Here is a 27000-nt window from a genome sequence, read left to right as displayed (position 1 = left end):
CTTCAGATAAACTCAACCAATAGTGAACCAGAAAATGTTTTAAATTTACCTATACTCTGGAAGCCCCCACTTTGAGTTGTCCTACCTTTCTGAACCAAACCAATGTATTTCTTAAATGTATTTGATTGATGTCTCATGCCTTCCTAAAATATATAAAACCAAGATGTACTCTGACCACCTGGGGCACATGTTCTCAGGACCTCCTGAGGGCTGGGTCACAGGCCATGGTTACTCATATTTGGCTCAGAATAATCTCTGAAAATATTTACAGAGTTTGACTGTTTTCATCAATAGATGTATTCACATACGGATATAATACACGACTTTGGTGGCACTATAGAAAGGAGGAATAAAACCCAGACTTTTCAATAAATGGTGGTGAGGCATCTCCTAGCATACACCAAATTAATTCCTCTTGAAAAAAATTTAAATCTGAAAGGCAAAACTAAAGCTTTTAGAAGACAATATAGAAGACATGACTCCAGGGTAGGGAATAGTTTTTTAAAACAATTCACACTCTAATTTTAAAACACTCATACTTCCTAGTACTTAACCATTAATAAATTGTTTTTATCAAAGAACATCATAAGGGAAGGAAAGGCAAGCCACAAAATGGGAGAAGATATTTGCAACAATATAGCCAACAAAGATCCTTAATCAATGAGAAAAAATATTAGCAACACAACAAAAACATTTGTGACAGTCCTAACAAGATACTTTACAAAACAGAAAGTCAAATTGGCCAATAAACTTATGGAAAAACACTCAATTTCACAGGTAATTAGTGAAATACAGAGTGAAACTTCAATGAGATACAACTGCATATCCACCAGATTGGCAAAATTAAAAACAAAAACTCTTAATACCAGCACTGACCAAGATATGCAGAAATATGGTTTGGATATTCGTCCCCTTCAAATATCATGTTGAAATGTGATCCCCAATGTTGGAGGTGAGGACTGCTGTGAGGTGTTTGGGTTATGGGGATGGATCCGTGGATCCCTCATAAATGGCTTGGTGTCCTCGTTGAGATAACGAGTTCTTGTTCCATGAGTTAATGTAAGATCTGATTCTTAAAAATAATCTGGGACTTCCCCTATTTCTCTCTTGCTCCTCTCGCCATGTGATACGCCAGTTCCTCCTTTGCCTTCTGCCATGATTGCAAGGATGCTGGTGCAATGTTTGTACAACCTGCTGAACCATGAGCTACATAAACCCTTTTTCTTTATGAATTACCGAGTCTCGGGTATTCCTTTATAGCAACACAAAACCAACCAACATACTAATGCTTAGGAAAAAATTTGTAATCATCTAATAAAATGTAAGATATGAATACCCTATGACCAAAAAATTCTACTCCTAGATATATACTCTTTGTACTAGGAGTTGTGTAAAATAATGTTCATTGTGAAACTGTAGTTGCCTGAAACTAAAAACACCCCAATTGTCTACAGTAAATAAATTGTGGCATATTAATACAAAAGTAAATTACACAGACACAATAAAGAATAAAGTACAGCTACAACCAACATGAATAAATCCCATCCTGAACAAAAGAAGTGTCAGGCCTCTGAGCCCAAGCCAAGCCATCACATCCCCTGTGACTTGCACATATATGCCCAAATGGCCTGAAGTAATTGAAGAATCACAAAAGAAGTGCAAATGCCCTGCCTCGCCTTAACTGATAACATTCCACCACAAGAAGTGAAAATGGCTGGTCCTTACCTTAAGCGATGATATTATCTTGTGAAAGTCCTTTTCCTGGCTCATCCTGGCTCAAAAAGCTCCCCCAATGAGCACCTTGTGACCCCCACTCCTGCCCGCCAAAGAACCCCCCTTTGCCTGTAATTTTCCTTTACCTACCCAACTCCTATAAAACAGCCCCACCCTTATTTCCCTTCGGTGACTCTCTTTTTGGACTCAGCCCGCCTGCACCCAGGTGATTAAAAAGCTTTATTGCTCACACAAAGCCTGTGTGGTGATCTCTTCACATGGACGCGCATGACAAGCAGCAGCTACAAAAGAATGTATGATTTTAAATAAAACTCAAAAACAAGCAAACTGTATTAAGTTTACACACATAGGTGATAACACTATACAAACAAAGAGATAATTATCATAAAAGGTAGGATAGTGGTAATTACCAAAGGGTTTGTGGCAGGGAGCTAGCTGGTTGTGACTGGGAAGGAACTACATGGGTAGTTTCTGAACTGCTGTCAATATATTCTATTAAGCTGACTGCTAGTTATAGAGTTACTTTAAAATTATTCCTTGAACTGCATATTTATATTTTATGTACTTTTGAATATGTATGTATTTTTGAATATATATTTCTCAATAAAAAACAAAGCTATGACATAGAAAGAGCAACATGAACACATATTATCAATGGATAATTACTCTGATCCTCAAGAGCTCAACTCTCTGATTTTTTTTTTCAGAGAAAGCATTCAGATTATATGTTTCTGAATCTATCAAAAGTAAAATCACTAAATTCATACACAGTGATTATATAAAATTAGATATGTGCAATCACAATAAATTTGATTATATTCATTATAATAGAAAGATTTAGGTCACAAGATTTTTTTTCCCCCCAAAATTCCAAAAGAACAATTTTCTGTCTTCATTATACTAATTATAAAATAATTATAAACATTGCTGCCTTTTTCATGTTCCCTGAATTCACCAGAGTGTGACAAAGAAGATTAAAATATAAAGATACACATTTATTTCCATATCCTACCTTTGGGACAATTTATGAAGAACTTACAAGTAATAGAACTGCTTTGAACTCTAAAAAGAAATGGACTTTACAAATCCCTAACCAGTAGTATGAGATTTACCACATCTTCTAGGTTTTACATGGTCACGACTGTTTCTCTCCAACTGTTTTAAAAGAATTTCCTGGAGCCATTTGAGGACATTTGAGGAGGAAAATGTCCCTCCATATCTAATAACTGCTGTATCTCCATGATTGCAAACTTGAAAATTAGGAAACACCAAAGCAACATGACTCACAAAATAAATAGCAAAATCAGAATCTCTGGAGTCAACTTACGAAACATGATTTACAAAGATATGCTTACACTTCTTAATTTATTTTTAATAAGTAAAAAATTACTCAGTGAAACTGTACAAAAATCAAATCATTAATTTTTGCACCTGTTATTTCAGTCATCAACAGTGATTTCATGGTACAGAAATAAAACAATGGGAGTTATCATTAACTTCATCCTGCCTTTCTAGCTTAGTAGAACCAAACAGAAGAAATTATGGCAATAACCATTAACTATAGAAAAAAAGTAATGGAAAAATGGTTGCAGGTTTAATCACAAAATGAACTTAATTTTTGTTGATTTTGTTTTATATGCTAAAAGACTAATATCTATAAATATGCACTGACAGCATCGTTCTAAATTTACTTCTGAAGAGATGTTGAGACTTCAATAAAATATAAGCAAGTTACTGGATCATATTCATGGATTGCTGAATGACTACCCGGAAAATATCAGTTACTTTCAAAGAACACAAAACGAAGTGAACATAGAAAAAAGTCTTCTTTGCAAAAGTCCTTTTATTAGTCCTATCCTCTAAAATTCCAAGTCACAGAGCCTTGATATTCCTGGATTCTGTTTTAAGTAACCTTAATTTTAAATATGACACTTGGGATATGCACAATGGGAAAGGGTAGGCTATGTGAACAAATTTAATTTATTTTTTCCAAAAGTAAGTCATTTTCTTTAAATTCATCCTATCCACTTTTGCCCACTTCCCTATGTACAGATAATCCTTTAGTCATGCAAATTCACTCTCCACTTCCACATACATTTTCCCCACTTTGGTACTTTTACAAAAGAGGGAAACAATACAGCTGGTTGATAAAGTAATTTAAAGTATTTGTAAATGAAATAAAAAGAAAGTAAGTATAATACATAGTGTAAAAAGATACCAAATTGGAGTAACACTGATGTTAATCTAGTTTTTTATCTAACAAAGTATCTACTAATGTTCTGAGAAGGAGAGAAGGAAAGGAGCTAGAGGGAAATGACTTCCTATGGTTAAAAAAAAGCCAATTGCTTCAGAATGCATGATAGTCTTAGTTATAAAAGAATCATTTACTATTTTCACTGAGTTTACAGTGTTGGGTACTACTGTTTACATCATTTTAATGAAAGTACTTATAAAAACATCTGCAATAGTTCATATCAGAAAACAGAAAGTTTTTCTCAATAAAGACCTTAAAAAATAAACTTTTATCTTCATTAACTCCCTTTCTCGGAATGGGAATGAAATAACATGCTTCTCTTTAAAAAAAAAAAAAAAAAAAAAAAAAATTAATACTCTAATTAGGTTTCTGGAAAAAAAAAAAAAAAAAAAAAAAGAAAAAAAAAGACTACCCTAGCAATAATGTTTAACATTCTACTTTTCATCTATTTCTAAAGACACTCCCTTTATAAAATCTTTTAGTTTTATATATTAGAACAATCAGGTTTAGAGTCTCACATAAATAAAACACCCACATTAGAAGGCATACTGAAGAATCAAATGGTTAGCCACATTTGTCTGTTCACATTCATGGATTCTCTAAGAGCGTTGTGTGAGTCCATATAATACTGTTCACATTTAGTCTAAATTAATATGTCTCATCTAACCTACTGCTCCTACAACACTGATGCTATCAACAAAAATCCTGATTTGGGGGACACAGTGATATAACAAACTCTGGTTAAACCAGCAGAGGTAACAGGACGATAAACTGTAACTGCACAATTTAAAATGTCCACCCTTCATCCACCACTACCATACCTCTTCTTCCCAGTGGTATTAAATTCTCAAAGCCTAATCATATGAGAGGTTCAGGGTGCCAAACACTATTTGTACAGAAAATCAGTCTTCAAGACGAAACAAAAAAGAAATTCATAAAATAAAATAAAACTTTTTGGATAGTTGCATTTGTTGCTTTCAATTTCTTCATCCATATCTGTTCTGGTCATACATATTTTTTCCTTCTTTTTATCCAGAGAGATTAATACACAGATTAATACACAAAACTTTCGTAAATGGCATTCCAGTTCAAAGTTGCTTGTGATCATAGCCATGTGTGAACCATTAGACAAGTGTATACTATGCCCCAAAATGTTTTATAATTCTTCAGTGCAGTTTCTTACTGATGTTTCCCTTAAAATTAAGGCTTAATGAAAGAGAAATCCATAGTATCATCAGCTGATTTTGTTTAGCTTCTGAATTAAATGCACTCTTTCCAAAATTAAGTGGTCCTGGAGTAACATTAAGACAACCTGTATTAATCAGTGTCATGACTGAAGTAGTATCTTACTGGAGGTCCAGGCAAATCTTCATCTCCATCAATGTCTGGAGCAAATGACACAGTAAGATCCACATATTTCTTTTCAGTAGAAGGTTTTACAAGTTTATGCATTCTAAGAAAAATAAGCAAGAATGAATACTTCGGTAAATTCTATAAAATGAAAAAATGATTTGCTGACTAATGCCATCCAGAGAACCTGGACTTGTATCTAGACTTTAACATCTAATAATAATCTGCTTTCATATATTAATTTTCCTTTACTAAAAGGTCTGAACTCAAGACACTCATTTAGCTAACAGTGAATAAATCTGGACACATTGGTCATGATAAAGAATACAAACCATTTATTAAAAGACAAAAAGGCTCAGCGTGGTGGCTCATGCCTGTAATCCCAGCACTTTGGGAGGCGGAGGCAGGCAGATCACCTCAGGTAAGGAGTTTGAGACCAGCCTGGCCCACACGGCGAAACCCTATCTCTACTAAAAATATAAAAACGAGATGGGAGCAGTGGCACATGCCTGCAATCCCAGCTACTCAGGAGGCTGAGGCAAGATAACTGCTTGAACCTGGGAGATGGAGGTTGCAACGATTTTAAAAAATTGATTCTCCTCCTAAACTTCCTCTTAAGTGTGGAGGCATCATAAATTCAAACATTTCTCTGTAAACAGTAAAAAAGCAAGCTAGAATTTAAACCTTAAAATGCAAGCTAGAAATATGAAATAAAAGACATTCTCAGCTTTTTCGCTTATATCCAATCTTTATCCTATTTACTGAAAAAATCACTCTTTGCTATAGTCACTACTGCCTTAAATAAAGTCAATATCTATATATCCCTTAGATAATTGTATTATCTTCTAGCTAGCTTTCTCTAGTCTCTTTTCTACCTCCAATCTACACTGCTCCTAGAATTCTCTTAAAATACAAATTTGATGTATTCTCCTGCCTAATAATGTTATTTATTATACACTGTGTACCTACTTCATGCCAGGCTCTGAACTACGTAATCAATTTAATCCTCAGTAGCTCTTTCCATTTCACAAAGATATTTTGTCCGGTACATAAACTTTTCATTCTTTCCACCATTCATGATCACCACCTCATGCTTGAGTCATTCCAAAAAATAAAAAAATGTGAATTCTAAATTCCCAAATTTAGAATTTAGTAGGAGTTCTAAATACTACTCTTAATTTATCCAAAAGATACTTAGGCATCCTAATGAAGATCAATATAAGGCAAATTAATGCCTTAGCTAATATAACAGTAGTTTTACTTTTGTATGTACGCTTTTTTTAGCTGAAAGACTGTTGTTTTTGCCTGGAATAATCCTTCTTCAAAGGAAGCTCAAATGAAATCTACCCTGAACTAGAGGTCTGAGGTAGCATAATACTCTGTAAAAATTTTCATTATCACAGTTATTCAATTATACTTTAATGATTAACATGACCAGAGGTGAGACCTAGCCAGGCCACTGTCTCAAGAGTTACAAGCAGAGGGAACAACTAAAGCAAAGGTCCCACAACGGAGCATCATTAGAGTGAGTATTCAAGGACAAATAAGGAGGCCAGTGTAGCTGGAATATTGTGAGGGCAAAGTAGGGAAGGAACTTAGCAGGATAACTAGGAATCAATTTCCTTTAATAGACTGCTTGAGGGCAGGGCTTGATGAACATGTATGATAATAAAATATTAACAGGACTAACATTTGTGGAATACTTCTTACGTGCCATTACACTACTAGCCCTTACTATTATTTTAGTGTTCAACTATGAGCACAATCATCCCTATTTGTGGACTTGCAGCTTTTTGAAACTGAGTTTCAAAAGCTACTCCAGGTAACAAAACTAAGTAGCTGAGCAAGAATGTGAACTCAGGTCTTTCTAAAGTCAACCTCATGCTATTAATCACAATCCCACTGACTGACTGAACGTGTTCAGTACTTAACAGGTACTCAATAAATACCTGCTAAAAGGACAATCTAGTAAAATGAAAAATATTATCAAGCTGGAAGTTTCAAATATTGGCCAAATCTTAAAAGCATTTTTAAATAATTTGCCGTAAATTTTAAACTCCACTAGTTGATACACTTTATGACCACATACAGTCCACTGCAGCATAAAATAAAGGAATTCTAAACACTACTCTTGCTTTATCCAAAAGATACTGAGCGATCTAATGGAAAACAATATAAGGCAAATTAATGCCTTAGCTAATAAAATAGTAGTTTTACTTTTTAAGGTATAAATAATTCAGACTGGATTATAATTTAAGAATGATTAACCTCAACTGATTATCATAGCCAATAGATACGTTAAACACAACCATCACGCAGAGATTCATTTACTCGTCTGACAAATATTTGTTGATAACCTTTTATGTGCCAGGTATTTATCTAAGTGCTTGAGATACAACAGTGATAAGATCAAATAAAGATTCCCACTCTTGTGAAATACATGTTTTAGTAGCAGGTAAATAGCTAATATACAGTACATGGGCCGGGTGCGGTGGCTCATGCCTGTAATCCCAGCATTTTGGGAGGCTGAGGCGGGAGAAATCACCTTAGGTCAGGAGTTCAAGACCAGCCTGGCCAACATGGTAAAACCCGTCTTTACTAAAATTACAAAAATTAGCCAGGTGTGGTATTGGGTGCCTGTCATCCCAGCTATACTCAGGAGGCTGAGGCAGGAGAGTCGCTTGAACTCAGGAGGCGGAGGTTGCAGTGAGCTGAGATCGCACCACTGCAATCCAGCCTAGGCGACACAGTGAGACTCTGCCTCAAAAACAAAAACAAAAACAAACAATAAATATAAGCAAAATACACAGCAGCACAGCAGTCATACGACAGTAATAAGTGCTCTGAAAAGAAAAAGTAGAGAAGAGTAAAGGGGACTAGGCATACTAGACTGGGGCCAGGGACAGGTTGCAATATTAAATGAGGCCTCTTTAGGAAGTGCAAAGACCAGGGGTGAGACTTGGCCAGGTCACTGTCTCAGAGTTACAAGCAGAGAGAACAACTAAAGCAAAGGTCCCACCCTGGAGCATGATTAGAGTGAGTATTCAAGGACAAATAAGGCCAGTGTAGCTGGAATATTGTGAGGGGAAAGTAAGGAAGGAACTTTGAAGGATAACTAGGAATCATTTAGAGCCTTGCAGACCACTATAAAGACTTTAGTTTTCTTTGGTCCTTTCTTCCTTTCAGTCTCTGCTCAAATGCCACCTTAACAGGTGAGACTACGACAGGCAGAGGGAAACTACTCAGTATAATACAGCAACTCAACACCCCCAACTCCCTGTATTTCCCATATTTCCTTTTCCCTTTATTCTTCTTTAATTTCTCCATAATACTTACTACCACTTAACATACTTGCCTTATTGTTATGCAAACTCTTTAAGTAGGAAAGAACTGTGATTTGCTAACTGCTATCTCCCTAATGACTAGAACAGTACCTGGCACACAGCTGGCACCTTAAACAATAATTTGTTGAATAAATGTGATTTGGCAATTTGATTCCTCATAAGCCTGGTCATTAAGTGTTTCAACATAAGAGACGGATCCACTTTTTCTTAAGTGTACTGACCAAATCAGGTTTCTAAACCTATTAACTGAAGAGGTGAATCTCTCGAGAAGTAGTCTGTTGGCCTTCACCTGGCGGATTTACTGTCTTTATTAATGTCATTAGACAAGACTAATGCTTTTATCTGAATTATAGTAACCACTATATTTAATTTTTTAGTGTGCAACAACTTATTTTTAAATTCTTGTTATTTGCTGCATATAACGTTGAATACTTACGTTAACTTCAATCTTTTTGCATGACCAGGCATTACAGGAACATAAAGCATTTTGACTCCCTGTACCACCATTGTTGGCTCAATTCCGTACTTCTCCTAAAAGTGAACATCCAAAAAAGAAACGATGAAAGCCTCGCTCAAACATAAAATGCTTATTTAACATTGTTCCTAAACAATGTTTTATGACCAGTAAAAAAAGCAAATTCATGCTAAATATAACTTGCAATAAAATTATAAATAAAAACAAAACAGAAACCAGATATAAAGCTACTAATGAACCAAATGAATAAAAGTATCTCACTTTGACTGCATTTATGAAATCCAAGAGGGTGAAATCTTCTTTTCCATGTACAGTCCATCGATCCCAAATTGTAAATGATATTTCATTTCTGTTATAGAAAAATATTCAGAACAGAAACATTGAAATTTTCTTCCCTTTAGTGATGATACAAGAAAAACAAAACAAAACAAAACAAAAAAACACTTCCAGAAGTCCATTATTTGTGATTGGGCTAGAAATTACCGTGAGGAAATAAAGGATAATATACCTTCTAAAATATTCCAATCTTATTTCCCTATCACATCATACAGATAACCACTTTTAATCAGTACCTTGCTGATCCTTCCAGTGTCTCATTATAAATCCGTATGTTTTAGCAAGAGAGAGTTGTCTCTCTCTTTTTAAAATGGCTGCATGGGTTTCACTGTGTGGATGTTCCAGTCCCCTGTTACTGGACAATTTTGTACTCTCATTAGTAATGTATGAGAGTGCCTCCTTTCTCACACCCTTGCTAAGATAGGTTTTTTTCAAGTTTTTGGTTGTTGCCAGTCTGAAAACTAAAAAGTACAGGCCCAGGAATTGTTCTGCTTTGTCACAAGTTATGGAATTCTTCTAAATCTCATGACCTACACAGTCAGACACCAGGGTACCTTCTAATTCATCTAGCAGACACAGATGAAACCGTAATGCCAAATAATGTGGCAGATAAAGTATTGTAAGGGTTCTTTGGCTTCTTTAGTCAGAAATATTTAATGAAGATGAGGTCTGAGCTGATCTTGAAGTGATGGCAAGAATTTACACATACACAATAGAGGAAAAAAAGAGGTGAAGCTAGTATTTTTTCCTTTTAAAAGGTAAAGTATTTTATTTCATTCTCATTATACAAGAGAAATAGACCTTCATACATACCTGATTTTAGTTTTCCTTACTTCAGATGTCTCTGTAAATACTATAATTGGAATGGCTAAGTTAAGAAAACAATTTTTGTAAGCTTCAAATGGATAGCCACCAGTTACTTTGATCATCTCCAAGGCAACCTAGATAAAAGAAGGTGATCTGATAATATAAATAGCCTAAAACTATCTGTGATTTTAATTGGATCTATTCAATTTTCATAAGTTTTCAAGCATTTCTCTGTAGACAGTAAAAGCAGCTATAAGACTAATGTAAATTTCTTATAGCTCTCTACTTTTAGTATATTTTATACTTTCAAATCTTCAACTTGCTCTATACATGGTAACAGTTATTTAAAAAAATATTAATTCCACCATATAGTCTCCCCACTTTGAAAGCACATGCTAGAACTCAAAAAACACAATGGTCTAAAATCACTTAATACAGGGATAAATAACTACATAGCTTCATAGATAATTATATAGAGTAATGATGTAATATGGTATAATAACTAGGGCCGCACTTAAAGATTCTGAATCATTATGAATACAGATTAGGGAAGTTCATTTTATTCAAGAAAAACAGAGTACCTGCTTTGTATGAAAGACGTAAAGATCAGTGAAAAGATTATTGCCTACAAGAAAAATTATAATCTATCTTAAGCTTATTTTTTATTTTAAAAATGTATATTTAGGGCCAGGCGTGATGGCTCATGCCTGTAATCCCAGCACTTTGGGAGGCCGAGACGAGTGGATCACGAGGTCAGGAGATCGAGACCATCCTGGCTAATATGGTGAAACCCTGTCTCTACTAAAAATACAAAAAAAATTAGCCGGGCATGGTGGCGGGCACCTGTAGTCCCAGCTACTAGGGAGGCTGAGGCAGAAGAATGGCGTGAACCCAGGAGGCAGAGCTTGCAGTGAGCCAAGATCACACCACTGCACTCCAGCCTGGGCAATAGAGCTAGACTCCATCTCAAAAAAAAGAAAAAAAAAAAACCGTATATTTAGGTAAAACTTCAAAATACAGATGACTGCATTTTCAGAAAGTATTTTGAAATTTTAAATTATGTGATCCAATATCTATCCTTCCCTCTCTAATATCTCTGAGTGACTGGGTTGGTATGATGGGGAAGTCAGGGAAGAGGCAATGAAAAAGGAGCATTTTTATTCAAGGAATAATAAACTTACCAAGCCAGAAACTGTAGCAGTGGTTGTTGCGATAGCAGGTATAATTTTACCAGCCACACGTTTTGTTTTGAAACGGTCAGCTGGTTCAATGCTGTACATTTTGGCACGAAGATTTGATGCAGCTGTGATGAAATCTATGTGTCCATTATGATCGTCATCTTTTTCAAATGAAAGCACTGCCATCTGAAGGTCACCTGATTATACCAACCAGAAAAACAAAGTTCCATAGCAAGCAGTAAAGATTTTAATAGGTAAAAAGCAATGTGGGTTTACTAACTTTTAAAGATTCCTTTCTATATTTTTACATGACTGAGAAACATAAGAATAATCCAGGCAACTAATATTGAAGGCCATGAAAACAGCTTTTCCCACGATTAAAGAGAGCCAATTTTTTAAAATTAAAAAATAAAAATAAAGAAAATGATAGTTTTAATGCCACTAAACTAGAGACATTTCTGTATTTTAAAAAAATTTTTAATAAATAGCAAAATAAGAAAGTTGTATACTGCATATCTGCTATCAAGTGGTTTACAAAAAAAAGCCAACATTAGGTATAGTTCAAAAATTTATTCCACAAATCCTATTCTGAAACATTTTCCCTCTGGTAACTAAGAATAGGGTTAGTTGGTCAAATTAAAATAAGTAATTTCTGAAATCTTTGTAGATCAGGGGTTCCCAAGATCCTTCTAATTATTGTTATTCTGGGTTATTTTTCCTGAAATTCTACTGGTCCATGCTTAAAATCCCAAAAGTTTGGGAACCACTAATTTATAAAACTAAAAGACGGTGAGCAGGTCAAAACAGATGAGTGTATGGCCGTTTTTAAGGAATTAAAAATTCAGTTTTCCTGTATTTTTATATTTAAGTCCATCTAGCAAGGAAGTATATATAGGTCATTCTGTATTCCCTATCAGTAATTATGAAGACTAAGAACCTAAGAAGAGTTCTGTTTATAGTTCTTTATCCTAAAGTGATTTAAATGGGTCTGTCCAAAGATTAGTTTCCACAAGGACCCCATTAAACTGAATTTTTAATTCCTTAAAAACAGAGCTATTCATTCATGGTTTTAGACCTGCTCACCATCTAAAGAACTAAAACAATCAGAAAAACAACAACAAAGCAGTTAATGTGATTTGGAGAATTAGACTTCAATCTTTGAGGGCACTAGTGGGGAAAATGATGAATTTAGTCACAGTTAAAGATGAACACTGACTTTAATATGATCATGAAATCAATCAATACTATCATCATTATTGTTGCTGTGATTAAATTCTGCAAATTCTTAGGTGTAGAGCTTGGTGGAAATGAAAACTCACCCAGTTTAAAACATTTTTATAAAGATTTTCCCTTACTTTTGGTGGCTTCATTAGATAAAATAGCCTTTTCTAGTTGGAAAATTGCATTCCTCTCATCTTCACTGCTAATAGGAATGTGGTCCGGTTTCCTTGCAGTTTCATCGGTTTGAACAACCTTTGAATATGTGAATATAATTTTATTAATGTTATTTCCTGCATCTAAGTTTGGTTAGCATTTAACTGTTTTATCAAATTACAAACAGAAGATATTTCCTCTATATATTTTCATATTATTAATCAGTGGTCCAATGTATTTTATATGTTCCTTTAGAAAGTATTATGATATTATTCATGTATGTATTTTGTTATCTATCTTCTCACACAGGCATGTAAGCTCTATAACAACAGGGATCTTTATGTATCTTGTTCACTGACAGAACTCCAATATATCTAACTTTTAATACCCACGATGATATAGTGGGCATAAAAAATATTTACTGAGTAACTCATACAATCTAAGTCCATACTGATCTTTTTAAAAATTCCACACTAGAATAAAATTAGTATTAATCAACAGTTTGTGATTCTGACAAATCTACTTTAAACTCAAGTTGCACTGACAAGAGCAAGAGCAAGAACCATTCGTTGTGATATTCTCCAGGTTTAGAATGGGACTTGATACAAGTCCAAATTCCCAAACTATTTGCTGAATGAATGAATTTTTAAACATACCTTATTGGAAGGTTTGAATTCCTGAATCTTTACTTCTGAAAGAATATTCAAGAGGGCATCTGCTGATAAGTCCTGTTTTTAAAAAAGTAATTTTACCAACAAACATTTTCTTCTATTTCTAAATTCTAAAGCTAAAAATATCCTACAAAAGGTCCTTAATCATATTACAATATGTGAACACTTCATTATCTGAATATGTAGACATCCATTTGAGACATTTACCTTTATTTCTATAAAAATATCCCTCCATAAAGGTTATGGGGGAGGAGAAGGTAAGGGGTAAAAAAGTACTTATTAGTCAACAAACTTGAAATTTTAGTCCTTCTGCAAATTTTTTAACAGGCAGTTTTAGGACTGGTTGTAAATATAAAACTGAGTGACATGATCAGTCAGTTTTAATTCCCTTACCTTTATGTTTTATGTTTTTAATGTTTTACAAAGTTCCCTGAAGTAAGTTATACTCAGTAAGTAAAAGAAGTAAATGGAATTCATACCTTAAGAAGGAGAGAAATATTTAAATGATTAAAGATGAACTCAGATGAATTTAAAGCTATGGGTTGCATTTACATTTATCATTGAGAAGCTGTTTGGCAAAAGCTGAGACATAGTGCTTTTGAGGTCAATTACCACACTCACCACGAAATTACCACTGATTTTCCCAAAAAGAATATCAGACTGAATGCCACTATTTTTACCAAATAATTACAGTTTATTTGTATGAATTCCAAAAAGGATTAATCTAAAACAGACATTGTTATCTGAATCCAAAATAGCCAATATTAATTATGGGATCTGATTCATATTTCTCTGTTCAGTGCACCTAAAAGTACAGCAATTTACTTAGCTAGAATATGCATTTGTGAAGAAAAGAGACAGATGCCTCTCACATAAAACCGTATTAGGCTCTTTAGATGTTAGTCAATGAACACGATGTTTAAGAGAATGAGTATGATGCTAAAGTAAGAAATGTCAATATAAGGGAGCATTTTCAGATTGCCTGAAAAGCACGTAAATTATTACAAAATAAATCAAACAAATGTTAACAAAGAAAATATCTTTGAAATATTTCAAAATTGCGATGAAATGGTTTGCTGTGGCTTTTTAGAATAACTAGGATAACTGAAGCTGATAAGCAAGTTATAAATATTTTTAAAACAAAGTTTAACTGCTTTTAACAAATAATGCTGTTTTTCACTGCTTCAACTCAGAAAGAAAAATCCGACTTCTACTTAGCAATAACTGCAATGAGCTTTCAGCTTCCATTATGTTAGTATAGGTAAAAATACAATAAAAATTCTACATCAAAAGAATGATTCTTATAACAAATAAACATGTTTTGATGCAATTAGTGCATCAGTCATCTAATTCTAATTTGGTTTTGCATCACTTGCTAAGGCTTAAAGAATATCTTACCTCTTCTGTAAATGGAATACAATATACTGTAGCATATAGTTTTGCAGCATTCTGAAGGAAACTGAGGTGCCTTTTGAAATTAAAAAATAAAGCAAAATTTGAATGCACAGTTTTAAAGATGATATTTACCTCATTATGAACTATAGCCTTTAAATGTAGTTTGAAGAAATATAACCACAGAATTATTATTTCAGAATTTCTTTTTTAAGTTAGACAAAAATATTTTGGTCTACACCAAAATACTACAGAAGTTATAAAACACAAAACATCGAACAGTTATTCTCGAAAACACTTAACATTCAGGTAGTGATCATGACTACCTTGGGAAGAAGAGTGAACGGACAGAAGCAGAAAACTCAGACCAGTGAACAATAATTCATTTTAAGTCATAAGAAATATTATATATTTGGTCTTAATGAGTATATATCAAGTTCACACTAAGTAAATGTGTTTATTTAAAAACAAAAAAAGAAAGTCTTATAGAAGAAGCAGTCCAGCATAAGGTGACTGGAAGCCTAAAACCACCACCGGATAAGAAAATTAAGCATGGACTTATCTGCTGAAAGGAAGGTTAGGGAAGGCAAGCTAAGTGTTTAAAAATATATACACATAAGTTTGGGTGTGGTGGGATGCACATGTAATCCCAGCTACTTGGGAAGCTGAGGTGGGAGGGCTGCTTGAGCCTAGGAATTCAAGACCAGGTTGGGCCACATAGTGAGACCTTGTCTCTTTCAAAAAAAAAAAAAAAAAAAAAGAAATAGAAAAAATATACATACACATACACACAAGTGTGAATCTAATGTGTATCTAATATAGTCCTTCGAAGTATTCACACAAAGACCAACTCTTTTGAAAATAATTTGAGATTTAGGGAGTTATTCAGTAGTAATTATTTCTTCCTCCATATAACTGAAGATTCTTATATTTGATTTCATTAAATGTAAAAACAAATTGTCATTTTACTAATTTATGGATAAAGTAAAAAAGGTGATTTTGGTTTCACTTTAGATATTTATTATAAATAATGAGGTTATTTACCATGTAAATGAATGGATTCACATTTGTGTGGGAAGGGTTGTGGCTGGCTTTCCTGGTCAGAATGACTTGTTAACTCTTAAATGAACAGGGATGAAATAATTTAACATTAAAGAGCCTAAGGGTTTCACTCTGCAATGTACAGTTAAGGAATTTACAGTGAAGAAATATATAATAAAGGATACATATCAAACTAAATATAAATACTTACAAAGGTTCGTTTAAATCAAATTTTATTGGAGAGGGTGGCCTCTTTGGTGATTGCCAAAACAAACCTGGCAAAAAGATATAAATGTTATTTTCAATGTATGTAGCCAGTAATAAATGTCATTAAAATTTATTCTCAACATTTATACTTACTACCATCTTTTAATCGTATGTCCAGAGGGAAACAGTGAAGAAGCTGAAGAGCCTAAAGAAAAAAAAATGAATTAAAGACACCCACGACTTAATATTATCTGAGAAAAAATATTAAAAAAAATTTTAAAATGTTGTGTGTAGTAAATATACCCACATGCTTCAAAAATCAAAACACATTAAAAGATACACAGTGAAGTCTCCCTACCACCCTTGCATTCCATCTGTCCATTCTCCCGTCACTGCCCCTCATAAATGAAAAATCTAAAATATCATTTTCTATCACTATTTGCAGGTTTATTGGGAGGTGGTATCTATAGCAAACAAATGTAGATTACTTCACTCCTTTTTATATAAATGGTGGCATATTGTACATGTCATTCTGTTCTTTTTAAAGAGCTAATACTTAAATATCAAAACCAGAAAAAACACACAGTACTTTGTATTTTTGAAATGATAACATGTTTGAGATTTGCTTCAAAATCACCTAGGGGAAGGTAAGAATGAACGGGGATGGTGATGAAACAAGATTTATCTATGAACTGATAACTGCTAAACCTGGGTGATAGGTAAATGACAATTACATTAGGGTTCATTATACTATTTCCTCTACATTTCTATGGCTGAATATTTTTCATTATAAAAAAAGTTTAAAAAAAAAATCACAGAAGATAAGAACTAAAGAGTCCCTTAGATTTTTGAAAAAGGGGTAACTGATAACCATGTTAAGAACAATTTGCAGAGTAATGAGCAAAGAAGTCAAATTTACTGGGTGAGGAAGTGGTAACATTGAGTAGTACAGACCACTTTTCCAAGAAGTACAGCTCTGACGAAAGTAAAAAGACATAAGAAGTATAAATGAAATATTTTTAAGTGGGGTGTGGTGGCGTGTACATGCAGTCTCAGCTACTTAAGGGTTGAGGCAGGGATCACTTGAGCCCTGGAGTTCCAGGCCAGCCTGGAAAACATAGGGAAACCCCGTTTTTGTTTTTTTGTTTTTTTTCCAAGTTGTTTTTAAGGAAGATGAACTAAAAAGCCTAAAGAGAGGGAAAGACTAAAGAGAATGCAACACACATTTCAGCAACTATATTTAACTGGAGGTAAGAACAACAGCTAATATTTAGTAATTTTTTATGTGCCAGGCTCTGTTCTAAATGCTTTATAAGTCTTACCTCCTTTTATCCTCACCACTACCTTACGTATTAGGTACAAATTTATTATTTCTATTTTACAGATGGGGAAACAGACATAAAGAGTGATTATTGGATATGGGTGGAAATGGCAAAATCCAAGCAAAATTTCTGACTGAATACGCCTATTTTCTCAGTTTCTTGCTTCTTCTATTCTGAATAAACTTATTTGAGATTAGCATGTGTTCTCATTTAACTTACTACTAACTTCTGAAAAGCTTGCCAAAAGAAAGAATATACATTTTAGGTCAATGAAATTAATTTGTTAATAACTAAATAAGCCAAGGTCAGACCTTTTCTTAATGTCTCACAATGCATTCTTACCTTATGGTTAAAATATTTTTCAAACTTTAATCTTGCTAATTCTACACACTGGGACCAATTTCTAGGTCTTCTGCTAAGTAACTTTATAACTTGAAAACAGCCTTCTAAACTGTGTCCACTCTGTATCTTCTAGAATGGGAGAGAAAAAAAAAAAAAAAAAAAATCAACATACTTACAATTACAAACATATATACATCCCCCAACAAAAGTTAGCCTAAGTTTGAAGTGTCAACTCATGTGTTTTATGCTTTTCTTTTTTCACCTCAAGCTCCTTTTCCTTCCTTTTTCTTTAAGCTCTTTCTTTTCTGTTTGAGAAGTGGAAAGGTAAGAAATAGCACACAAAATTTTAACTCTGATTTCTTACCTTACAAATTATCCTCATATTTTCCTGGCTGTAAGTTATTAGTACTATAACATATGTACTTACTAAGAGTGCTATGAATATTTGATACTAAAAAGTGGGCCTTGTTAGCATAAGATTAAAAGAAAGTGAGAAAACATCTTTAAAGTTGCCTTCACTATAAGAGTAATAAGTCTTGGAGATAATTGTTCCCTCATGAAATTTTAATTAGAACTTACCTCAATTTTTTCTTTCCAAAGGGCTTAATAAAAGCCCTTCTATTATTTGTAGCCCTTCTATCATAATTATCATATCTTTATTAGCTTGAACCATATGAATTGCTATTTTGTGAGTTAAACATGGTCAAATATTGACAATTCTGTATAGTTCAACCAAACCAAAAGGATAATTTGTGACCTAATTTCAAGATCCCTTCTGTATCATTTCACTTTTTATATATAATCACTCTTTATGGAGGTAAAATAAATCACTTGTAGATGACTTGAAAATAAGATTACACTGACATAAAGTGTTAAGTTTGTATTAAAATGTACTGATTTTTACCTGTAAGACTTCTTCTGCAGATGAATAGGTTTGCCAAAATTTGTTAAACAATGAAGGTTTGTGGGAAAAGGAACTTTCAAACTGTAACAGAGAAAAGGAAAAAAAATTACAAACAGAAGGCTGTTTAAAGTCAGAAATATCTTCTTTCTCACTTCAAAGAAAATAAATTTAAAAAGGAACTTTTACCTTATCTCTTGCCCACTGTATGGTATGTTCAATAGCAGCTGGAAAGGATTTTAGAGTACAAAATGGTATTTCCTCTTCTGGGGGATCCCGCTAATTTATAAAATATAACAACAGATACTTAAGGAGCAGCAATGACCAATTTTTATTGGTTTAATTTACTTTTGAGCTTTAAGGCTATTAAAAATCCAAAGATAAATAAAATCCAACCAGACATTTTTATATCTTCGCTCTCTTAGGCAATAAGAGAAGTTAACTCTTTTGACATTTAACCTATTTGTTAACAGCTATGTAATGCCAAACATGAATCTTATTTATTATTTGTGTACTCATTTAAAGCACTATGTAGTACTCATGACACACCATCATCTATAAATCATTTTTTTCTTTATGAATCAAGGTGAAATTTAAAGTTTTATAACACTCCCTGCTTTGAAAAGTAATTCAGGAATACCCAGTATAATGCTCGGAAAAGCATGAGTTTTTCCATAGAGAAAAACATCTGGGAGCAGAAATATGTCCTCAATGCTTGATACAGGTTTCCTGTTTGCAGAAAGCATGTATTGAATAAATGGCAAATACCTAAGCCATTTTTTTGTGGATAAAGTACCACTGAAGAAATCCACATTCTATTATAGAGTACATTTTGCCTAGGTTTATTGGTTTACCTAATCTAAAATGGCTCACTTCGTCTCAGCAAGTGAATAAAATTTTATGTCTTTGTTGACAGTTCTAGTCTCGATCTAATAGTTTGTTCTTATCAAACAATCTTAAACTCAAAGGGTATTAGAAAACTAAGCAGCTCTGAGAAATAAATAGTAAACAGTAGAATAATGCTCCAGAAACAACAGACACAAAATTCTGATAATTAAAAAAAAGTTCAATTATATTTTAAAAAATGTACATGCACATATGTATGAACATCATTGGCACAGCAAAATCAGAAGGATCAGGAAAGCTAAATCAAATTGTTGATCAAGACAAAAATTATAAGATATAAAAAAGACATTTATTTCAAAATACTGATTCACTTACATGACTATTGTAAGATTCAGTCAAATGCGGTACAATAACTTCAGTGTGCCCCTTAGTGCCCATTGTTCCAGAATCTAAGAGAGGCCTTAGATTTGCTAAGCAACGACTATTTGAAAAGATAACAAGTAAAAAACAAAAAAGTGAGCAATAACAATGTAACGAAAGGACATCCTACTACTTTCTATTGACCATTTCACATACTGATCACTTCTTGAATGCAGTATTTTAGGAAAACAGATACAGTACTATCAAACAAACAGTGGATCAATCCTGTTCCCCTATTCTGCACTATATATACAAATTTTGTTGTTCATTCTAGTAATTTCTCTCTTTCCTACTACTAGTACCCTAAATCTGGGACTTTCTTAACCTTTATCTCTCGGTTAATTCCTAACAGTATTACTCCTTTTCCCTTGCTTTATATTTCTTCTTTGGTCATTTTCTAACTACAAGTTATATCACACTATCTCTTCTCAATATTTTCTTTATCCCAAATAATATTAATCTTCTTTCTCAATACTTATAATACTTATATTCTACAAATTTTTATTTCTTAAAGTTTTATTTTCTTCCCCTCTTTGACCCAAGATTACATACTTTTCATATATTTCAACTGATAAATTATCCTCTGATAATATATCTGCTCTACACCCTAACATTGAGGAGTCATATAAACATGTAAGGTGAACACATTTAAAGTCATTCATTCATCTACTTACTTAAGGAATACTGAATAAATGACATCATGTGTTGGGCACTGAGGATACAATGATGCAAAGTAAATGGTCCCTGGATGAATGATTTAGTGAGGACACAAACATTAAATAAATATGTATACCAGTAAAAGTAAGTGCCATGAAGGAAAAAGTACATAGTGTTATGAAAATCACCACAGGAGGATCTAATTTAGAATTTGGGGGAAAAGAAAGTCTGTTTGGATAAAGAAATTTAGGCTGAAACTGAAAGGATGAAGAAAAAAAGCTAAACTAGATGAAGAGTAGATAGGTAGATTAGAGATCAGGAATGTTAAAGCAAGAAAAACAGAACTTTCTGAGGCTGAAGAATATTATGTGTAAGTCCCTGAGGTAAAAAAGTGCTGAAGGCCTGGTAACAACTTAAAGGCACAGACAGAAGGAGCGGGGGCAGGTCAGAGCTGCTGCAGGTAACCAGCACGAGCTCGCCTGGTAGAAGAATATGAAAAAACAGAAGAATACGTAAACAGTTAAGGGAAAGTGCCAAGAAGATGGATTTTCTCCTGCTGCCCACAAGCAGAGGGACTTGGAGATTATGCAGGTGAAGCAGAAAAGGGAAAACGAGAAGGAGGAGGAACCTAAGTAGCTGTATGGTTTGGTGTCCACCCCCGTGCCCTTCACCTTTGGGCCTGAAGCCAGTCCCACCACACTCATGTTTCCTCCTCTAGTGCTCAGAGGACCCAGTACTGATGGCATTCCCTTTGCCCTGAGTTTGCAACGGGTACATTTTGTGCTTCCTTCTCAGGTAGCCTCTCTCCCTTGGGCCATTTCTTGGGGTGAAGGAGTTACCCCTTCTGTGTTTTCTATTGCAGTGGGACTTCACCCAAAATATTAAAAATAGCTTTATAATTCAGAAAAAACAAAAGACAGCCAAAAAACTGAAAAGCACATACAGCTAGAATAAGGGAGCCAAAGAAGACTGGTAAATGTTACACTGGCGTGGTGAACAGGGAAAAGTACCTCATGAAAAACATTTAGGTTATGTTACAGATTTTGAATTTCATTCTAAGTATAATGGGAAATCATCAAAGGGTTTGTGTTTGAGGAGTACTACATTAGGAACATAAAGAATAATCAGATAATTCCATAACTTTTCAGTAAGTAATGTGGGAAACAGAAGTGAAAACTAAAGATAATACTATAGAAACATAAATTTCAAGAACATACCTGTCTACATATCTCCTGGCTTCCACATTATCTAAAGCTGTAATAATTATATCTTGTTTAGTATAGAACTCATCATTGTAAATGGTCTCAGTGGCTGGACATACTTTGTTCAGGTGTGCATCTATCTTTATCTGAGAATTTATTTTCAGAGTAGCATCAGCAGCAGTATAACTTTTAGGTTTCTAAACAAATAATATAAGCAGAAAGAATATGTTAAACAACAACAAAAAAAAAGGATTATGATTTTTCTATACACTCCAGAGTGATAAGAATGTGTTAAGTTCAATCGTAGTCTCTCTCTCTCTCTCTATATATATGTATAGAGAGAGAGAGAGAGAGAGAGAGAGAGTAATGAGACCAGTTTCCATTTTTGGCTTGTAGAAATTACATTCATTGTAATCACACTACATTAATAATGCACATTAGTCTAAATAATTTACAAATTATTAATAAAAATCTAAACACCTTCTATCTCATAGTTAAGTACTTTACAGTTCTTAAAAAAAGTTAAAAGTCCAATCACAACTTTTCCCTAATAATAATGTTTGACTTGGTAAGTGCTTAGAAAAAAATGATAACACACTCAGTAAAACATTGGAAATCAACTCTGCAGAAGGTAAGTTCTTAGAGATATGAGAGTTTATTTTTTTTTTTTTTTTTTTTTTTTATTTTTTTTTTTGAGACGGAGTCTTTGGTACTAACATTTTAAAATTATCATTAGTTCTGGATAGATATATTTTCAGAAATTATTTGTGTTTCAGTTTTATAAAAAAGAGTACAGTAGCTCCTCATCTGCCTTCCACAACCCCCAAAAATGCCTAAAACTACAGACAGTAACAAACCCTATATATACTATGTATTTTCATATACACACATATCTATGATAAAGTTTAATTTATAAATTAGGCATAGTAAGAGATTAATAACAACAAAACAATCAGAACAATATACATTAATAAAAGTCATATGAGTATGGTCTCTCCCTCTCAAAATGCAGAATTTTATTGTACCACACTGTACTCATCTATTTTCAGATCCTGGTTGACCATGGCTAACTGAAACTGTGGCAAGCAAAACTGTGGATACCACTGCTAAGGGGTACTACTGCACTCTAAATATAATTTATTCTTTATTTTCTTAAAATGATTTAGTGACTATTTTTAAATCGTGATTGTTATTTCAGGTGCTGTCACTGATCATTTGCATTTGCTTTGGCACTATACATCTTTAGGCCATTCTGTTTAAATTCACACATCTAGTTTTAACGGTATTTCTGTTTCTTCTCACATTGTTAGGCTGACACATTTCACTTATCAGTGTTCTAAGTGTACAAACAAATGAAAACTTTGTTAGAACTCAGTAAAATAAGAATGAACAGGCCTTTATAGTTCTTCTCTAAGTAAAATGCACCAACTTAAGAAAAGACACTTTGCAACATATTTCAGTTCACAACGGACCCTGTTACTTTCTCTATTATATTTGGATAAGGGAGGCAATTAGATTAACTATGACATCTGTTTTGGTTACTTTCTGTTCATGACATTACTAAGCTTAGTTTACTAAGATTTGCAATGAGTTGTTGAACAATAAAGAAAAACCTGTTTTGTTTTAATTTTTCAAAAACTTTTTTTAGGGTAGAACTGGTTTATCCCTAGGTTGCCCAGACTGGTCTTGAACTCCGAACCACATGCAATCCTCCTGTGTTGGCCTCCCAAAGTGCTGGGATTATAGGCATGAGCTATTGCGCCTGGCTGAAACATTTCTAAAGTAAAAGCAAATTTGCTTGACTAAAAATCCTTTTTTTGCAATGGCAACAAAGTCAAAATTGACAAATGGGATCTAATTAAACTAAAGAGCTTCTGCACAGCAAAAGAAACTACCATCAGTGTGAACAGGCAACCTACAGAATGGGAGAAAAATTTTGCAATCTACTCCTCTGACAAAGGGCTACTATCCAGAATCTACAAAGAACTCAAACAAATTTACAAGAAAAAAACAAACAACCCCATCAAAAAGTGGGCGAAGGATATGAACAGACACTTCTCAAAAGAAGACATTTATGCAGCCAACAGATACATGAAAAAATGCTCATCATCACTGGCTATCAGAGAAATGCAAATCAAAACCACAATGAAACGCAAATCAAAACCACACCATCTCACACCAGTTAGAATGGCGATCATTAAAAAGTCAGGAAACAACAGGTGCTGGAGAAGATGTGGAGAAATAGGAACGCTTTTGCACTGTTGGTGAGACTGTAAACTAGTTCAACCATTGTGGAAGACAGTGTGGCGATTCCTCAGGGATCTAGAACTAGAAATATCATTTGACCCAGCCATCCCATTACTGGGTATATACCCAAAGGATTATAAATCATGCTGCTATAAAGACACATGCACATGTATGTTTATGGTGGCACTATTCACAATAGCAAAGACTTGGAACCAACCCAAATGTCCATCAGTGACAGACTGGATTAAGAAAATGTGGCACATATACATCATGGAATATTATGCAGCCATAAAAAAGGATGAGTTTATGTCCTTTGTAGGGACATGGATGCAGATGGAAACCACCATTCTCAGCAAACTATCGCAAAGACAAAAAAACAAACACCGCACGTTCTCACTCATAGGTGGGAACTGAACAGTGAGAACACTTGGACACAGGAAGGCGAACATCGCACACGGGGGCCTGTTGTGGAGTGGGGGGAGGGGGGAGGGACAGCATTAGGAGATATACCTAATGTAAATGACGAGTTAATGGGTGCAGCACACCAACATGGCACATATATACATATGTAACAAACCTGCACGTTGTGCACATGTACCCTAGAACTTAAAGTATAATAATAAACAAACAAAAAAATAAGTGCTGACAAGGATGTGGAGTCACTGGAATTCTCATATATTGCTGGTAGAAAGGTATATAATAAAATGGTAATAGTTAAAAAAAATGCTTTTTTTCCTGACTTAAATATTTTGATCTCTATAAAACAGGAGCAAATTGAGAACAAGCTTTATTTTACCATAAAAAGGGATGTTGGTCAAACGATCAAAAGAGCACAAAAATTCTAAGTGCTAAACTTTGATCTGATTTATGACAAACATAAAAAAAGACAGTGCTAAATTTGCTAACTACTAAAACCTCAAATTAGAAACATATTTCTATATACTTACTTTCTAAAATTAAATGTCAACATACCCTGGTGATTACAAAATGAAAAAAATGCTGCCTGTTTCACAACTCAGGTTTCAATTCCAAAATCAATGCAAAGATCAATATTGTGCATTAGATAATTTAATATTTTCCCTTTTGTCATACCCATTAATTGATAATTTGAAAGATTCTAATAAAATAACACACGATTATTCAATCACTGTTTTCTATTTATTAAAAGGAAACTCTACTCTTTTTTGTATAATACACGATTTAAATTTGAAACAGAATAGCAACATACCTGTATGTGATGAGGACGAAATAGGAACTGTCTATTTAAGTTGGATTTCTCTATCAAGTCAGGATCTGTAACTGTAATCTAATATCAAGAAAATATGGCTGAAGTTACATAATGGATAAATTTTAATCTATTTTTCTTTTTTCAGTATGACTAAAAAAGTCTTGACAAATCATTCTAAATTAGTCTGGTTGGTAAAAGTTATAATGATACAAACACTCCCAAAAGGTTACCAATACTACTCTTTTATATTTTATTTAATTGTAATTAATGTTTTACATAGCACCTCAAACAAAATAGCTGAGGCCAATTGCAATTCCTGTTCAAAACTTTTTTCTATTATTTATAACAAAACAAAACTTTTTAGAACTATGAAATGGATTACCTGCAGAGGAGCTATTTCTTCTTTCTCAACTGATATTTATTCTTAATCTCAACTAATTTGGGAAGAATGTTTATATATATCAATTTGAAAGGAACTCTGGCTAAAGCAGAGGCCTACAAACTCTGGTCTTGAACTCCTAACCTCCTAATTAGGCAGGCTGCCTATTTTTGTAAATAAAGTTTTATTGAAACACTGTCATACCATTTAAGAATTGTCTACTGCTGTTTTCATGATCCTAGGGGCAGAACTGGTAAGTTGTGACAGAGATCTTTGGTCTGCAAACCTGAAATATTTGCAATCTTGTCCTTTAAAAAAAAGTCTGCAGACTGTCATTCTAAAGGATGCAAGAAGAAAGCAAACTCAAGATAATCTGAAGAGTATTCAAAATGCATTTGCCACTTTAGCATTTTAAACAAAGTTTGCCTAGATGTAGAATGTCTCAGACTATATTCCACATTCATTTTCTTTTAGTTGTTATTTCCCTGATATTTTTAATATTTCTGTGTAATTATGTTAGGGAGTGTCTCTTTTAACGGAAAAAAAAGTCAAACAGAAAATATCTTTTAACAAAAAAGCTTAATCAATTCATTGTTCACTGATATTAAGGCTTTTTCTTTCCACTTCCTCCAATTCTGCTTTTCATTCCCCTCTATTTTTGCCTTGTACTAGAGTGACCAAGTTTTCTTGATTCCTACTGCCCCCAGCTCCCCAAACTGTAAGCTAAGTGCCTCATGTTATGTGGTTATGCTCAAAATTTTAACATGCTTATGTGACTTAAGATATAAAATTAATTAAAATTTCTATCCTCCTGAAAACCGAGACTATCTAAATCATTTAAGTTGGAACTCTCCAGTCTGCTTTCCATGAGATTAGTTACACTTAAACTTTTAACTATCTCACTCTAAGGTTTTAAAAACCAATACTTATGTAAGTCAAAGAATGCCGACAAATACCTCTATATGTCTTTTAACATCTTTCAGTAAGAACCAGTAAGTGTTTGTAATCACTGCCCACACCACCTAACATCTTTCAGTAAGAACCAGTAAGTGTTTGTAATCACTGCCCACACCACCTAACATCTTTCAGTAAGAACCAGTAAGTGTTTGTGATCACTGCCCACACCACCTAACATCTTTCAGTAAGAACCAGTAAGTGTTTGTGATCACTGCCCACACCACCTAACATCTTTCAGTAAGAACCAGTAAGTGTTTGTGATCACTGCCCACACCACCTAACATCTTTCAGTAAGAACCAGTAAGTGTTTGTGATCACTGCCCACACCACCTAACA

General features: G+C 33.7%; 1 protein-coding gene and 1 pseudogene across 1 annotated transcript in view; one reads left to right on the top strand and one right to left on the bottom strand.

The window, feature by feature from the left end:
• Positions 1–3082: 3082 nt before the first annotated feature.
• UBA6 (ubiquitin like modifier activating enzyme 6) overlaps positions 3083–27000 on the bottom strand; it is a 75352-nt gene continuing 51434 nt past the window's right edge. Inside the window, exons 18-33 of the mRNA XM_073017323.1 lie at positions 25329–25406; positions 21869–22050; positions 19950–20055; positions 18918–19007; positions 18732–18812; positions 17828–17956; positions 16317–16368; positions 16168–16231; positions 14922–14991; positions 13509–13580; positions 12834–12951; positions 11482–11675; positions 10307–10434; positions 9419–9506; positions 9119–9213; positions 3083–5441 (exon numbers count right to left, since the gene is read on the bottom strand). Coding sequence (XP_072873424.1) covers positions 5306–5441; positions 9119–9213; positions 9419–9506; positions 10307–10434; positions 11482–11675; positions 12834–12951; positions 13509–13580; positions 14922–14991; positions 16168–16231; positions 16317–16368; positions 17828–17956; positions 18732–18812; positions 18918–19007; positions 19950–20055; positions 21869–22050; positions 25329–25406 — 1683 coding nt within the window. The 3' untranslated portion in view covers positions 3083–5305. The remainder of the gene's footprint in view (positions 5442–9118; positions 9214–9418; positions 9507–10306; positions 10435–11481; positions 11676–12833; positions 12952–13508; positions 13581–14921; positions 14992–16167; positions 16232–16316; positions 16369–17827; positions 17957–18731; positions 18813–18917; positions 19008–19949; positions 20056–21868; positions 22051–25328; positions 25407–27000) is intronic.
• Positions 21117–21674, top strand: LOC103235602 (small EDRK-rich factor 2-like; annotated as a pseudogene).

This window comes from Chlorocebus sabaeus, chromosome 7 (genome assembly GCF_047675955.1).
Source record: "Chlorocebus sabaeus isolate Y175 chromosome 7, mChlSab1.0.hap1, whole genome shotgun sequence".
In the NCBI taxonomy this organism is placed as follows: Eukaryota; Metazoa; Chordata; class Mammalia; order Primates; family Cercopithecidae; genus Chlorocebus; species Chlorocebus sabaeus.
Note: the sequence above shows the minus strand (reverse complement) of the source record. Positions and strands in the feature narration are given on the sequence as shown.